Source organism: Columba livia, chromosome 7 (genome assembly GCF_036013475.1).
Source record: "Columba livia isolate bColLiv1 breed racing homer chromosome 7, bColLiv1.pat.W.v2, whole genome shotgun sequence".
NCBI classification, from domain to species: Eukaryota; Metazoa; Chordata; class Aves; order Columbiformes; family Columbidae; genus Columba; species Columba livia.
The window spans coordinates 21,382,173-21,398,423 of record NC_088608.1 but is presented as its reverse complement, the minus strand read 5'-3'; the positions used below and the strand labels follow the sequence as shown (position 1 = coordinate 21,398,423).

At 49.2% G+C, this 16,251-nt stretch overlaps 2 protein-coding genes across 2 annotated transcripts in view; both read right to left on the bottom strand.

Annotated features, from left to right (window-relative positions):
* Positions 1-16,251, bottom strand: part of MYO3B (myosin IIIB) — a 249,370-nt gene that overhangs the window by 18,772 nt on the left and 214,347 nt on the right. The window lies entirely within an intron of this gene.
* Positions 1,143-16,208, bottom strand: SP5 (Sp5 transcription factor). The gene is made up of 2 exons (XM_065069765.1): positions 3,365-16,208; positions 1,143-2,796 (listed from the first exon to the last, which is right to left on the bottom strand). Exons 1-2 carry the CDS (start codon positions 3,413-3,415, stop codon positions 1,744-1,746), a joined length of 1,104 nt encoding a protein of 367 aa, XP_064925837.1. The 5' UTR covers positions 3,416-16,208; the 3' UTR covers positions 1,143-1,743.

Below are 16,251 nucleotides of genomic sequence, written 5' to 3'. Positions count from 1 at the left end.
TTCGCAGTATTTGACTCACATACAAACACATCAGTTTTACATGTTCTGTTATTATAAACATTTATCCAGGCTGCTGCTTTTCTTAATTCAGGAGCCCATGGCAAAGTGTATCTCTATCATCATGGTTGTGCCAAAGCTTGTTTGACAACTGCCACCAGAGGAACCCCTCTGAGGCTGAATGGTTCCAGATTAGTCCCAGTGAACTTCCGATGGCACTTTTTTATTTGGCTGTGTCATTAGATAACCAGAAAACAAAACTGACTTGGTAAAAAATATAAGGAGCACAGAACATATTCTGTTCGTTAAAATGCAAAAGTTAGCAAATGACTAATGAGGTTCCTCGTTTGTTTGTTCTGTAAGAATTTCAGTTAAAAAAAAAAAAAAAGAAACAGGGAACTCACTACAGTAAAAAAGTCATTATTTTAAAAGAAATTTGCCAAAATGAATGTATGCCTAAGCCCATGTGACACCAAATGAGACACAAGAAACCCTAAAAGCTGTCACTGTCTACCAAGTACTTTCATACACAGTTTTGTGCCAAATATCTTCCCCTGTGCAGGAGCGCAACTGCCGTTCCATCACACTGGGACGATAGCGAGCGTCTCACCCTTGAATTCTACAGGTTTACAGAAAGTTAACCCATGGAAAGCACGTTTGGGCTGTGCTGTGCCACAGGCAACATCAGGCCAGGAACGGCTGGTTGTCGCAGGCCCTGTGGCCTGGACCCCTCTGAGAAGGGGCGTCATTGACTTTGACCGCTGCTCACCTCTGCCGAAATGCACATCCCGGCCTGGAGCGCTGGACCTGCACGTTCACCCCCGGCACCCGCACCGTGTGCTTCTCTTTTCTCTCGTGGCTCCATGTGTAGGAAACAGAATAATAACGGCAATAACTTAAAAACCCCAACGAGCCAACATCAGTCTGGAGAAGTTCGGGATTTTAAAGGTGTTTACCATGAGCAGCTCCCCGGCCACCGTGCGCTGGGATCCGCTTGACCAGGGCGATGAGGCGGGACCCAGCCCGGCGCCCCAGCGCCCGCCGCCGCCTCGGCGGGAAATGGCGGGAAGGCGGCGGCCGCGCGCGGACGGGCCCGGTCCTCGCGGGCGGGCGGGACGATGAAATGACACCGACGCGGCGGGACCTTCCGTGCGTGACCCCAGAGTTAACGGGTTTATTTCACGCTGCAGCCGCGGGTCGCTTTACAGAAACATCTCATGCTGGAGCCCCGCACGGGGCCGAGGACGAGGAGAGAAACACTTGTATTCAAACAGAACTATTAAATAACCTGTACACAAAACTTCAGTCTTTTCCCCTGAAAGCACCGAGGGCCGGGCCCCGGTGTGCCCGGACCGATGCTGCCGCCCCACCCCCGGGCTCCCACAAGCCCCGATCCCCCGAGGTGGCGACTGGGGCAGCCTCACTCCCGCTCTCAGTCGCGCCCCGGGACGGTAGGGACGGGGAGGGCGACTGTCCCGGGACGACGGCAGACGGCGGCAGTCCTGGGGCCCTACGAGCGTCCAGTCCTGGGGCCCGAGGGTCCCCGCTCCTGCTGCTACCGCCCCCAACCGAGCCCCAGCTCTCCGGGCCCGACACGAGTCCGAGAACCGACCGCCCTTTCCCCCATCGCCACCCTGCCCCCGGCCGCAGGGCGCCCTAGCCCGGGTCACCCGCGCGGCACGGCTCGGCCCGCGAGCGCGGCGACCGCCGCCGGGCTCGGGCCGGTCCTGCCCCGCCGCCCGGCGGTCACAGGTCGCGTCCATCCTCCCTCTTGACGCCGTCCGCCGCCGCCTTCAGCTTCTTGTTCTGGTGGGTCTTGACGTGCTTGGCCAGGTGGTCGCTGCGCATGAAGCGCTTCCCGCATTCGGGGCAGACGAAGCGCTTCTCGCCCGTGTGAGTCCGCAGGTGACGCTGCAGCTCGTCGGAGCGGGTGAAGCTCTTCCCGCAGAAGAGCCAGTTGCAGACGAAGGGCCGCTCGCCCGTGTGCCAGCGCAGGTGCGCCTTCAGGTGCGAGGTCTTGCCGTACACCTTGCCGCAGCCGGGGATGTGGCAGATGTGCTGCTTCTTTTTGCCCGGCTCCGCCTCTGGGGCGCTGCCCGCGGCCGACTGGCAGTTGGGGCAGCGGCAGCGGCGGCACCTCCTGGCCGTGGCCGCCAGGGGAGACTTGGTCTGCAGCAGGGCGGCGATCTGCGTCTGGTACTGGGCGAAGTCCGAGTGGCCCAGCACCAGGCTCCGCGGCAGCGCCGCGGCCGCGGGGAAGCGGTGGCCGCAGCCGCCCGGGGCGCCGGCCTGCTGGATGCTCCACCACGGGATGTCCTCAGGCGGCGGGTTGGGCGAGAGCTGCCGGCAGGGCTGCGCGGGCGGCAGCAGGTTGGAGTAGCCGGGCGGCAGGGCGGCCTGGGCGGCGTAGGGGACGTAGGCGGGGGGGCAGCTGGACGGCAGGGTGGCCATGGAGGAGGGCAGCATCTTGACGGGGGAAAACTCGTAGGGGTAGGAGGGGTCCGCCGGGGGGGTGAGGGGCAGTTCGTGCGCCCCCCCGAAGGAGGGCTGCAGGTGGTTCTTCTGAGGGGTCAGCCCCAGGCTGGGGTGAGGCGGCGGCAGCCCCCCCGGGGAGTGTGCCGGCATCTCGCCGCTCCACGGGTGGAAGATCCTGGAGGGAGATCCCAGCGTCGGGTCGTAGGAGACCTGTAGGAAGTCCGAGGGCGCTGCGCCTGGCTGTCCGATTCGGCTACAGGTGGCGGCCAGAAGAGCCAGGGGCGAGTGCTTGGCCAAGTCTGGGGAGGCACTGGGGGTGCGGTCCTGCGCGGGAGCGGGAGGGGGGGAAGGAGGGAGGAGAGCGCGTTACTCGCCGCCCGCCGCCGCCGACCCGCGGGAAACTTCGTGCACCGCTGCCCGCGCTGCCTGCCCGTGCGCTGCCGGAGGCGTTCCCCGCTCCCCGCACGGCCGGCAAACTTTCCGAAAACAGCGCTCGCCAAGCGGGCAGAACGGGCCCGGCCCCCCGGTCCCGCCCGGAGACTGGTCCCGCCTCGCCTGCAGCCCTTGCCGTTGGCCCCGCCGCTTCTGCTGGTCCAGGGCCGCCGGGGAAGCGGCCGCTGCGAGCAGGGAGCAGCCCCCACCCCGGACTACCCCGCCCCGGGACGTTGCCTGGAGTTACCGCCGGACTCCTGGCGGGAGAGGGCAGTTGCCGGCCCGAGGAGCTCGATCCCGACCCCTTCACTCCCGTGGGGGGACCCTACCTACCTCTCCCGGGTCGCCGCGGGGGTGAAGCCCCGAGAGGGAGGAGGCAGGTCCCGGCTGCTCTGGCGCAACGCGGGTCACAACCGTGGGACGCGATGCCCTGCGAGCCGCCCCGGGCACAGGTACTGACCTGGAGGAAAGCCTGGAGGGAGTCGTTCCGGAGGACGGCCACTGCGGCCATGGCTACTGCGCCCGGGGCGAGGGGAAGGCGCCGGGGCACCGCCGAGGCATGGAGACGCCGAGGGGAAGACGAGGAGCTGCCCAGTTTCCCTCTCTCTCTCCTCTCTGATCTCTTCGCCTCTGTGCCTGTCCCACCCCCCCGCGCTGCGCGATCTCCGCGGACTGTCTGACTGCACCAGGATCACCTCCAAGAATTTGATAAGGACTTTGCTGGGCCGCCAGCCAGTCAGAGGGAAGATTTATGGCTTTGAAGTTTGCCGCTACCCAATCATCAAAGAATAGCGGCTCTTTCAGAAGCGAAAGCAAATCCTTTGAATCCACAAAGCTCCTATGGTGTGTTTGTTGGTCTGGATAAAAGAACTGATTATTAGGGGGGATGGGAAGGGAGGAGATAAAGGCGGGACAATTAATGAAGTAATCACTATGTGGGAAATGTATATACACAAATAATTGGATTTTCTTGATCAAAGGACCCCTTACCGCCTGGAGACCCTCGCACTAGATGTGCAAGACACTAGATCCCCCCCCTTCTTTTTTTTTTTTCTTTTTTTCCTTGCAATTAAGGATTTGTAGCAGAGCTCTAAAGTGACAATGTGTCTTTGTTATCTCCCGAGAAATCTGCCTCCAGATTCCGCTGATAGTGTTTGATGACTCGAAGTAACAGGAGCACAGCGAGTTCACCTGATCGGGGCTGGTCGATCCCAGTCGTAAAACTTCCTTGGAGTAATTGTCAGTGGTTCCTGCCCACTCCCTCCCTCCTCCCGCCCTTCCCCCGAGGCTGAGGGATATGCCCTCGGTATGACTCCGCAAACAACCGCACATTTTCCCCTCTGGTAGCCGGGTTTGGTTTCGCTTCGCTCAGCCGGCGCTAAGCCCGTGTTATCTGCAGCCCCCGCCTGGCGCGGGGCCACGGCGAGCGCGCCCGGCCGGGCTCGGAGGAGGGGCGGCGGGTGCCACCGGCAGCGAGCGCTCCCGCAGACAGACACACCGACAAACCCTCCAGACAGAAACCGAAGGGGAAAGTTTCCTGTTCCCTAGCTGGAGCCGGGTGTAAAACACACAATTTCTTTAAACGAAGAAAGGAGTCTCCCTTGGTAGCGTCTCTGGAGGCGCGATGTGTTCCCGCGGCGGGCGGACTGCGCTCAGCGGCTCTACTAAGCCTGCCTGGCCTGGGCCGGGGGCGAGAACGGGTCCGGGGGGCTCCTCGGGAACACAGACGCTATTACCAGGCCTCTGCCGCCACCCTCTCGCCCACCTCGTGCCACAAAACCAAACTCGGCCCCGAGGGCTCTGCACCCTCACCCCTCACCTTGCGGCCTGTGTACATACTTTATATATATATCTATATATATATGTATACACACACGTGTGTATCTATGAAGAACCTAAGCTGCTTTTCTTTCGACCATATGCGAGGCTATTTCGCCGGTAACCACCACCAGGCACATCTGGGTCACAGCTTAACACCACCACCCGCTGCTGCGCTCAGTGGCCGGCAGAGCTGGCGGGACCCCTCGCACTGCGCCGCCCAGCAAGCGGCAGGCAGGACCCCGCGCCCCTCCGCGCCCCTCCGCAGGCCCGCTCAGCACCGCGCTCCGCCAGGGGCCCTGGAAGCGCGCTCCTCTCTTCCCCGCTCTCCCATCTGCTCCGAGGCTATCGCAAACGTGTAAGCCGGCCTGTCTGGCCAAATACCAAACGAGGAGGTTCAGCTCTGTCTTGGGGAGGTGGGAGGGTGCCCTTTCGGGCAGATGCCGGCTGGCTCTGGTCCTCCGGTGCTGTTTGCCCAGGTAACTCGATCCTTCCCGCAGTCGCTGGGTTCAATTGTATTCACACCGCCACTGAAGTCTCTTTAAACGCCAGCACACAGAGATCTTTATCTGGCTTTCCTGTGGAAACAATCAGTGTCCGCTCAAAGACTTTCAAGAGTTGTAGGGCTTGAATTAGATCGGTTTCTTTGAAGGGATTAAAGTGCCAAGTCCTCTCCCACGGCTCCATATTGAGTCCTGGGGAGAAGTAAAAGCTCGACCTCGTGTAACACTGATACCCTACGCAGCAGCCACTTCAAGCTTTTCCCCTGTGCCAGGTAACCGCCTCACCAGGTCGGCAGCAGGGAAGTAAGCGCCCCGCACCCAGCGCTTTTACCACGCACCAACGCATCGAGGCAGGGCTGGCCGCTGCCGCAGGAACCCGCGGCCCGGCAGCACCCCCGGCAAGGCGTGAGGCTGCGGGGCTCCCCATCAGCCTGCGAAGGTGCAGGGCTTGCGGGGTCCAACACCTCCGTCCGCCTCACGCAAACACCCCTTCCCAGCATCGCCGGTGCGAGATCCAGCGGGGGCTGCGCCGCGTCCACACGGGACATGGCAGGAGACGGGGAAACGGCAGCTCTGCCGCAGGGCGCGCACACACTCGCGGACACTCGCCCTCAGCCGCCAGGTTGCCCAGGGCTCATCGATCAAGCTCCAGTCACGCCACTGGAGCCGCATTGGAGCAGGAGCGCACCCGGCTTCTCGCGTCTGAGCCGCAGCCGGGGCAGTCGGAGCCGGAGGGTACCCCTGCGAGGGGACCCTGACCCGCACCTCTGGTCTCTGGGGGAGCAATAACCCGCCAGACAAGCGAAACGGCGGAGCTCGTACCTGCGTCGCCCCTAAACTTCCACATCCCTAAACCTGTGCCAACTCTGGACTCCTACGAGGTGCACGATTCAATTCCTACCTCGATTTCTGTTAATTCGTTTTATCAAACAATTGCCAGGCTAATAATCTGAACAATATTTATAAACGAAAGTCGATAGGTCGTTCAGGAGACACTGAACATCCCGAGGCTTCCCCCAGCCTTTAAGGTACATTATTTCCTAAGGTATCTCGATGAACCAAAATGATTTATCACGTTACAAAAGAGTGGAAACTTGGGCAACTTTCTATACAGATGTCACACTACAAATGCCATGAATCTGCATGCAAGAAAGCACATTACTTAAAAGCTGAGAATAGTTTCTCATTTCTGGAAGAAACCAACGGGCTGAATAATGAAACGTTGCAGTCATAATTTTTTGCACAAATAATTAGTGTTCAAACTCAGAGCATTTCAGTCTCCTGAAATTTATTCTTAATGAAGTGCTGTCATTAAAAATGCAGGGCTGGAAGATCAAAGTACAATATTTATTTTAGAAATTTGTTTCAGTTATGAGTAGATACAGGTATCAAGGCCAAATGTCGATTCAGTTACACTAAAGCACTATTTTCCTGAGAAATAGGCTGCCGCTGCACCCTCCTGTAAAGCCAAGGGACACCGGAGATGGGGAGCAGCGCGGGAGGCGGCGCCCGGTGGACGGGGCTCCAGCGGCACGGCCGGGGCCAGGGCCCGTTCGCGGAGCGGCGCTGACAAGCTCACCCCGGCGGGGAGCTCCCTGCCGCAGCCCCTCTTCGGCCCGCAGACGAAGGGGGACCGGCCCTACTGGCGGGGCTGCAGGGACCGGAGCGGCCCTTGCGTCCCCAGGGGCCGCAGCGCCGTCGGGGCCGGTGCCAACGCGGGGCCGCGCCCCGGGGAGAGCCCAGCGGCCTGGATGCGAGAAGGGCTGGAGACCTCCAGCCACGGGGCAGAGGAGCGACTGGGGCCCAGCTCCTCCAGCCCGGCTGCCTCCGGGCGCCTGCCTGCTCCGGCGGGGGGGGAGACTGCTGCCTCATCCCCGGACACCTGCCCACAGCCTCCCGGGCCAGAGGGGCTCAGGCTGCGCCGGGCTGGATGGTAACTGGTGATCTAAAGACAGTGGACATAAAACATGATTCATCATCTTCATTGACAGGTGTCTTCAAAATGATGATTTTTCAGATTCAGGTACCTGAGAGTGAATGACCCATCATTCAGGGTTCTTTTGGACCCTGGTATGAATGCAGGTAACAGAGAAAAAAATACCAGGGAGTAACAGCTGTCTGGGTGTCAGTGGTCCCCTGCATGGCCTCCACTATGCCTTTGCCTCTCAGGCCCCAAGCACCCTGTCTCAGAGTCTGTCTCAGTGATGGCTCACACTGCCACAGCCTCCCATGAACTCCCCACCCACGTCCTCTCATGACACCCCCGGTCCCACCCAAGAACCTCGTGGTTCCCTGCCATGAACCTCTTACTCCCTCCTATGACCTCCCAGTCCCTCAGCTTTTCCAGCACCACCATGAATGATGCTGGGAGCCTGGATAGGCTCTGGCCGCCTGCCTGCCCCCAGCTTGGGGATCTGGGATGCCTTAAACAAAATACTGTTCTGAAACAATTGTGACAAAGAATCAGAAACACGAGCATTTTCAAGTGAACAGCTGCACTAACATTCAGCCAAGCCTTGTAGTCAAGTTTTCGATGCGAGTGTGGCAGGCCTTAAACCTGAACAGGCTTTAAATAAGCTTACTCCAAAAGGCAGTGTCTTCATATCATCTCATATTCAGACCAAAACTGTACTGTTTAAAGCCTTAGTAAAAGTAACTATCTATCCACAACAGCAAGAAGTTTCACCAGAAGTAAGGTAAATTAACCTATGTATATAGCTGCAAGCATGTGTGGATACATTGCAAACAGTTATGTGCCATTAATTATTATTATTTACTTCAGCATATTGACATTCTTAGGCTAGGCAACATGATGAGCATAATAAGAGCAGTCACCAGTTCATGTTTTTAACATGCTAGTGTATGTGGTTTGTCAATTTGCTTCAGATTACCAAAAACCAGTTGTAATACAATTTTATCTCCTAAGTTTTAACAGAGTTTAATTTGAACATTTGTAGATGAAAAGAAAGATTAAAAACTGCTATGGCATCTTGTGCATTTTTCTGTGCATAAAAGAAAAACACAAAACAAGACAGCACATGTAAAGGCACCTTTCAGATTTAACGGCTTGCCTTAACATTTCACAATCTAGGTGTGGATTTCATAAAGATTAATAGAGGATTTCCTAAACTTTTGAAAGCTGATCTGCCCTTTAAGGAAAGTAGAACAAATTTTATGCCTCACTGCAGTTTTACTGCCTGTTGTTAAAGGTTTAAATATCTTACTGTGTTCATCTTCTGTTCCTTCCTTGGCTGGCCCTTTGTGACTCCTCCTCCTGGCTTAAGAAACATTGGTGAACATTTTTGGATATAGTTAATCCCCTTGCATTTACCCTTTAAAAAGGAGTCAGACTCTTAACTATCAGTATTGAAAGTGTTATTCTTGGCTGCACTTGGAATGCCTGGGACACCTTTTGGTCCAAAACAATTGTTTCAAACTCTCTAGAAATGCCTTTCTGCCTCTGGCATACACAGCTGCATTTTCTTCCTCACTTCAATAGCTAGAAATGGATTTCTAGAAAATGGAAAGCCAGCCAAGACTCTGGTAAGCGGCTGAAAAGGATCTGCTATGTGCATTCTGCTCGTCATCTCATTTTGGGAAACACTAGGTAAAACAAGACTATGTATTTTTTGGTGGAATGCATTTGCTTAGGGAAGACTGGATGGGAACCTTTTATTTTATGAGTACAGATAGATATACCCACTCTTTTCTTGCTTTGAAATTATTTGGTATGGAATGAAAAGGTAATTAAACTGTTATTTGCATCCTTTTAACTACAGAGAATATATTATCTAGAAACTGTCTCACGGTAATTAATTTTAGTTACTTACTATATTTATTGACAAATTAAACAGCTGTCTGTGTCTATATTGTGTTAAAACTGGAAACAGCACAAAGTTTAGACAGAAAGATCGTTGTTCAACCTACACATAAATATTGCATGATCATATGGCTGCCACATTGTTATCTATTTAGCTGAATGGATTAATCCAACACTGTAAAAATACACCTGTTACTTAATGACCTTGTGTTTTAATTTTAGAAAATTCTGGTACAGAAAAAAATAAATATTTTCTAATGATAATATTTTTTCAATATTTCAAGAATCACTTTTGAAATAACCTATTCTTCAAGGACTACTGAGACATGACTACGGAATTGAAGGCGGGTCGGGTAAGAGATCCTGTCTTCACACCAATGGAAATAATCTAAAGACCCTCTCTACAGACCCTCTATGTATAACACTTTTAAGGTAGCTTGTTCCAGGAATGCATACATATTAACGAAAGGCAGTTGATGCTTCTTGTGCCTATCAGCTACAACATAGTTAAGTGCATCCCAACATGGGGAGGGTTTTTGAGAGGGATCTAGAAAAGCCAAATTTCTAGATTAAGAGAGGATTTTTTTAAAAACATGCCAGTCTTCTTGGCTGCCACCACAGGCCCAGGATCCCATGGAAGACTGGGGAAAGTTTCAGTTACAGTTTTAAAATTACTTATCTCTCCTTAGCTGAACACAAAGACTTAAAGCAACTGCCCTTGTAGACTGACATAAAGGCCTTTTTAAGAATGCAGTGCATGGTATGTTTCCATGTCACTTCATACGTTGATGCCTTAAGTGATGCAGTATAATACATAAACAGGTATATGCATAAATTCTGTGATCCACTCAAATATCAATTTGCCCTCCACAATTCTGAAGATAAAAATATCGTCTATAAAATTCTTTCAAATGTATGCAATACTTGTGTTATGGCTTCCATCCTTGTAGAGCTGTAGAGGTGTGAAGTCATTCTCACCACACTCTCATGCAGTAGAGTCAGCTTCCTTCCCCTTCCTTACAAAGGAAACAACCATGGCCATACAAACAACTGCTTGGAAAGAGGAGCTCCTTGCCTCAGTCCTGCACAGAGATTACCAGACTGCTCCTCACTGAACAATTAAATAAATTACTCCAGCTCAGCTCAAACCTCAGAACCTCAAAGTGAAGCAGCAATGACCAGGGAGCCCCAGCCGAGGAAGGGACCTCCTGCTGGCTGGCTTGCTGTGCCAAACCAAAGCAAACAACCCTAATTTGGGAATAAATCACATTTCACTTCACTTTTCAATCAGCCCCTATTACTTAGGGCCAAAGAGCTTGACCAGCTGCTTGAGAACCTAGGACAAGAAGAGGAGAAAGGATATTCCCCTCAAAGTCAGCATGGCTGTGGCTCCTGCTTCAGTCTAATGAATGGCATCATTTTTCTCACACTTCTGTAACCTCTGAGATAGAGGACAAAAAGAAATGACCTTAAAATGGGTACACTTTTTGGCTTTCCTCCCTTTGTAAATCTCACATCCCTATTTTTCCCACTACATGCAGGGAGCCCCTGTATTCTACTAGAATTGTGCTGAGAGAGTCACACATTACGTATGGAAGAGAGAACAGTCCATGGTGAAGGACAGATAATGCAATAAAATGGAAATGTATTCTTAGTATAAATTACCTATTCCTTGTGCTGGGGAATGAGAGAGAGATTATAGTGCTGCAGTTGCTGTGACTCCAATGCCCAAATGATATCACATGAGCCACTTTTAAACCCAAGTAAGTGGATTCAGGAGAAATCTGATTGACAACCACTGACTGCTTCTCAGGAGGTCATACTAAACCACAAAGAACCATTTTCCAAATTTTTCATCTTAAAATAAGAAAGTCTGGAGAAAAAAACAAGTGCAAAGCCATGCAATTTCTTCAGTGTCATCAGACTAACTTTATAAAATGCTGTAATCCCTTATCAATACACTAGAGTATGGGGTTGAAAAATAATATTATTTTTCTGACAAAATTCTTACAGAAGTCAATGGAATAGATGCTTATAAACACTGAACTGAGCTCATGATTTGCTACTTTTTTCACTTCCATCACTATACATGGAGTGATTCAGAAAGAAGCTGCTCTGTAGTGCCAATGATTCTCTTTAATGCAATAGAGTTATCCGTTGATTTATGAGTTTCTCCTGCCTGTTCTCATTTACTCAGCTCTAAATTAAGGATAAGATCATTTGCATTCTAGAAGTAAAGCAGTGTTTATAAGAGAACAGAGTAATCAAAATCCCTCTTAAATCAAGTTTTAGAAATGTACACAGTGAGGTTAGAGGTAGTTCCAGCAATGTGCAAAGCCTTATCCATTAAACTCTACAGCAAAGACTCAAGAGAAAGTATTAAATTTCTAGTGTTATCTAGATTCCAGTATTAGTATAGCATTCTCTTATCTCAGGAATTTGGTGTAGGAAGAGACAAAAGGAACTTTCTGCCTCAGCTTTCTGATACCCTGATAACCCCCTCCTGGGAGATCCTATGGTCTCTCTTAATTTAGATACCATATGCCTCATTGGTCATCAATTCAGTGGCTGCTCTCCATTTTACAGCCCTCACAGGGATTTTGATCACGCTATCTATAAAACTAATCACTTCCTCTGTTTACTGTTGTTCTACCAGTCAGACAGTATTTTCTTATAAGAATTTACAAATAGCACAATCTAGTCAGCTTTGTTCTTTCATTTGGTATATACTGCTCCACTATATACATTATTTGCAGTGCTCAAAGTAAAATATCAAAAACTGGAAAGCAGCAGAGGAGGTATGCAGGAAAGAAGAAACAGCTACACAGCCTCTGAACTAACACTACTGGTCAGATGTCTGGAACCGAGTAGGAGTAGCCTGGAGATCAGGACTTCGGTTGGTTGCAGCAGAAATTTATCTCTGCTGACATGCCTGCAGGCCCTTGATTAACCAGGATCTGAGCTCCTATTTGTGTGTGTCATAGGCTGAATATTTTTTATTTCCTTTTCCTGTGCAAGCCAGCATTTTGGGAGGGGTCAGAAGCAAAAGCTAACCCTCCAGGTGAAGAGACTGAAAGGCAACCTCCAAGCAGACACCACATTAGTGCTGAGACTGGCCAGAGAAACTAAGAATGAGTGTGGACTCACGCACCCCAATGCTGGGGTCACCAGTAATGAGAATACCAAGATGAATGGAGCAGTTAGTTCACTTTGCTCTGAGTGATGGATTGAAGCTGTTTTCATCTCTGTGAGACATTCTTTTTTGGCTAAAATAACATTTTACTCCTAAGTTTCCTACACAGGCATATGCAGCCCCCTCTGACACTTAACCCATATATGTATATATACAGCTAGATAAGAGGTGGAAACTTTGTGTCTCCACTTCCCTGATCTCTGCTGCCACCAGTCAGTAGTGCAATTATTTTCCACAAGCTTGCCAAGTTTACCAGTGACAGGGTATGTGAGGAAGGAGAATAGCATCCAGGTTTGTGGAGCATATTCAGGATATTTTTCTGAGTAACAGGAGTGCAGCTGTGGAGCTGGGGAAATATATGGGAACTGGATCAACAACCAAAATCTTGTGACAGCCCTGAGTAAGAAGGTGGCCAAACTGTACAGTGAGGGTATTAGGAGGAGCTTTAGCTAATATGAGCACATGGTCATTAAAGCATTTATCCTCATGACTCTTTTATAAAGAAGTACTATGTTATTATTCCATTCTTAGCAAACGAAACACAGGGAAACCACATACCTTGTCCTATGTCACGTATTAACCCTACTGAAGAGCAGGGAGCAGGACTGCACAACTCAAATGAAGAGCACAGGCACATGGCTTGAGACCATATCCTAAGATGTCCCACCTCATTGCCCTTAACAAAAACCAAACTATTTTCTAGATCCCTCCCACCCCCCTGATCTCATGTCAGTCTCTTCTGACGCTTGTACGCCATCTTAGCAACTTTGAATTATGAGTAGATACTGATCTTTCCGTGGGAAAGACAGCTGAGGAGTAAAGCCCAGATGTCCTTGGGCAGGCAGAGAGGCAGCAATGGGACTGTGTGCAGGCAGGCAGGAGACAAACAGGCAGCCCATGCAAGTAGAGCAATAAGCCAACATGCTGACAACACATATATTTCTACTTGTCCTGGTGGTCAGTGATTAGAGCACATGATAAGTAATAAAACAGAGCCTAACACTTCTGTTTTACAAACACAAAATAGATACTGGGTGGGCTGTGCTTAACATGCAAATGTGCCCCTGCAACTCATAATGAGTTGAGCAGAAATAACTAGATACTTGCTAACCTTTACAGCCCATCCTTTCTCTGCTTTAGCAAAGTCTTAACTACAGGATTCTGTCCAAGGCTCTAGTTTCACTTACCAATCATCAAAATGACCGCTCTCAGTGGTGACAACCTCCCCTGCAGCTTTGCTACTGCCACAAATTCCGGAATTCAGTAACGCTACCATCTGTATTTCCTTGATCTCACACATGGGAGCAGTCAGAAGACCTAATTTTCCTCCACCTCAAGTAGACCCTCTCTCTGTGCCATCTTTCTTCCCACCTTCGTCAGTGTTCCACATGCCTTTTCCAGTGAATCCTTCTACCACCACGTGTAATGAAACACAGTGAATGTAAATCAATGGCACCTGGTTACCTCTAGCACCTACTGCTCATTGCAGAACAGCTAAGCTATGGTAGCATTGTATGCAACACAAGTCTCAGGTCCTGACTCAAAAAAATTGAATAGCTCTGTGCCTATCACTCTGTTTCCTGGCTACCAAGAATCTGATGGTCTGCAAATACATGAGGCACCAACACACAACCATACTGCTGTACCAGCCAAGCTTTGGGACACTGTTTTCTTCCTTACCACCTCCTTGTTGACCCATGTTTGGCTGGTTCCCTCTAAGTGTCTTGCAGGCATTATTCATGAGGTAGCTGGCATGTTCACATCATAGAAGTCTGGAGACTTTAAAAGAGGAACAGAAGTTTGGGGTACTTTTCATTACTGGCCATTGAGAACAATTCAGAGGACACAGAAAATTATTTATATCTAACCCTCCTTCTGCACCCTTCCTGCATGTCCTAGGTTTCAATCCGGGTTTTGTTGTTGTTACGTACAGCTATACATTGATATAAAAAAAGCTAAAGGAAGACTCACAGGATATTGAGAACAAGCTTGTAATCCTGCCTCTCAGAGCATTATGTGAGCTATTGTTAAACACGATTTTCCAGCTACTGATTAATTATTTTGACAAAAACAAAACCAGTGTGATTTTAATGAAAGTACCCAGATTTAGTCTGTCTGAGCAGATAGATTATGTATTTAATTGTAATTGGCCTGTAAACATCTGAGATCTCTAAGTATGGAGAAAATAATAGTATCTATATTTAGATATCTGAGTGAAGCTTGGGTTTTTACAGGATTGAGCTGGAAAAATCAAAGTGTTATATTTTATCTCTTGGTATTTTTCTGATATCTCTTGATCAGCTTGATTTGAAAGTGAAAATGTAAACGGATGTTAGACATATCCAGAGATATCCATCTCTGTGCAATTTGTCTGAAAAAACAAATAATTTCTTGCAATACAATGAAGCCCAGAAAAATAAAGGGAAAGTAATTTTTTTTAGACCATGTCATTCATATAGAAGAAAACAATCCTGCTCAGGTGAAGGATTACAACTATTTTTGCTACAATATGCTTATAAATATGAAGGATGAATCACAGCAAAACTATTTACATCAAGCCATCTAACACTGTATTTATGGAGGTTTGTTTGGAGAAGTATTTGCTAATTAAATACACTATTTATCACTTACCTATGATTCTTGTCACCTACCCAGTAGGCTGACTTTTCAGGAATCCAACTACAAAATTTCTCGCATACTAAACAATTAACATTTTTGAAAATTCATAATTCCAGTATTTTTTTCCTATTCTTATGCTGGTATTTTCTGTAAACTTATGACAGGAAAGATTATTTTCAAAACTTATAGTAGATTTGTAAAAGATAATGGGTTTAATGGTTTAAAAACCTGAATCCTTGCAGGCCTAGAAAAAAAATTCACTTTGAATCATAAAAAAGTGAAGATTTTTTGTGATTTTTGAAAGGGAACCAGCTCCTAAGATACCAATTTCAATATCATGGGTATTTCCTATTGTAGAAAAGCTAGGAATATTATACCTGATACATTTTATTTGTCTTTGGGTTTGGAATTCCAATTACTAGTCCATTTATAATTTCATCTTCTAAAAAAACTTACTTGGAGTCATGGTACCTATACCACTTGCCTTCTTGAGAAGCTTCCAAAGCATCTCAAAGTGGTTTTCTACCACAGATGTTACATGCATCTTAAGATGCTCTGCAAGATGATTTAAGGCTTTGTTAAAGAACATGATCAGGATAATCTTCAAAATTTACTAAAGATTCCCTCTTCCATGAAGCCTAACGGTTCATGTATTTTGTTTTTTTCCTCTCTCAAGTAGCTTTTCTCTCTTCTTCTAAGTCTCTATCATCATAATTTTATATTACATCGTCTCCAAGTCCATTAATTTTTCCCTTCATCAAACATCATATGGAGCCGGGCGCTTCTCGGTGACAACCAATGGTAGGACAAGGGGTAATGGGTGCAAACTGGAACACAAAAGGTTTCACTTAAATTTGAGAAGAAACTCCTTCTCAGTGAGGGTGACAGAGCACTGGAACAGGCTGCCCAGGGGGGTTGTGGAGTCTCCTACTCTGCAGACATTCAAAACCCACCTGGACACATTCCTGTGTAGCCTCATCTGGGTGTTCCTGCTCTGGCAGGGGGATTGGACTAGATCATCTTTTGAGGTCACTTCCAATCCCAAACATTCTGTGATTCTGTGATTAATAATACCTCTCTGTTCATGTCCATCTTTCAAAATTCTTCTTCCAAGTGTCACCCAGAAGTTGGATACTGCAGGGTAAAACAATCAGGCTTTGCCCTCTCCGAAGTAACAAATTATGTGCTCTCCATTTGGTTCTGCATAGCAGTTGGAAGAAGCAGTGAAGCTGGCACCTTGTTCCTGTACCATGGCAGAGACGAGGAAGAATCCGCCTCTAACTCTTTTTGACACAAAAGAAGTCAGTAGAGAGAAAAAACCATGACCACCTTGATCTTCAGTTCCCCCTTCCTGTGAGGCAGGATGCCAGTGATGTTTCCTGCATGTTGCAGCT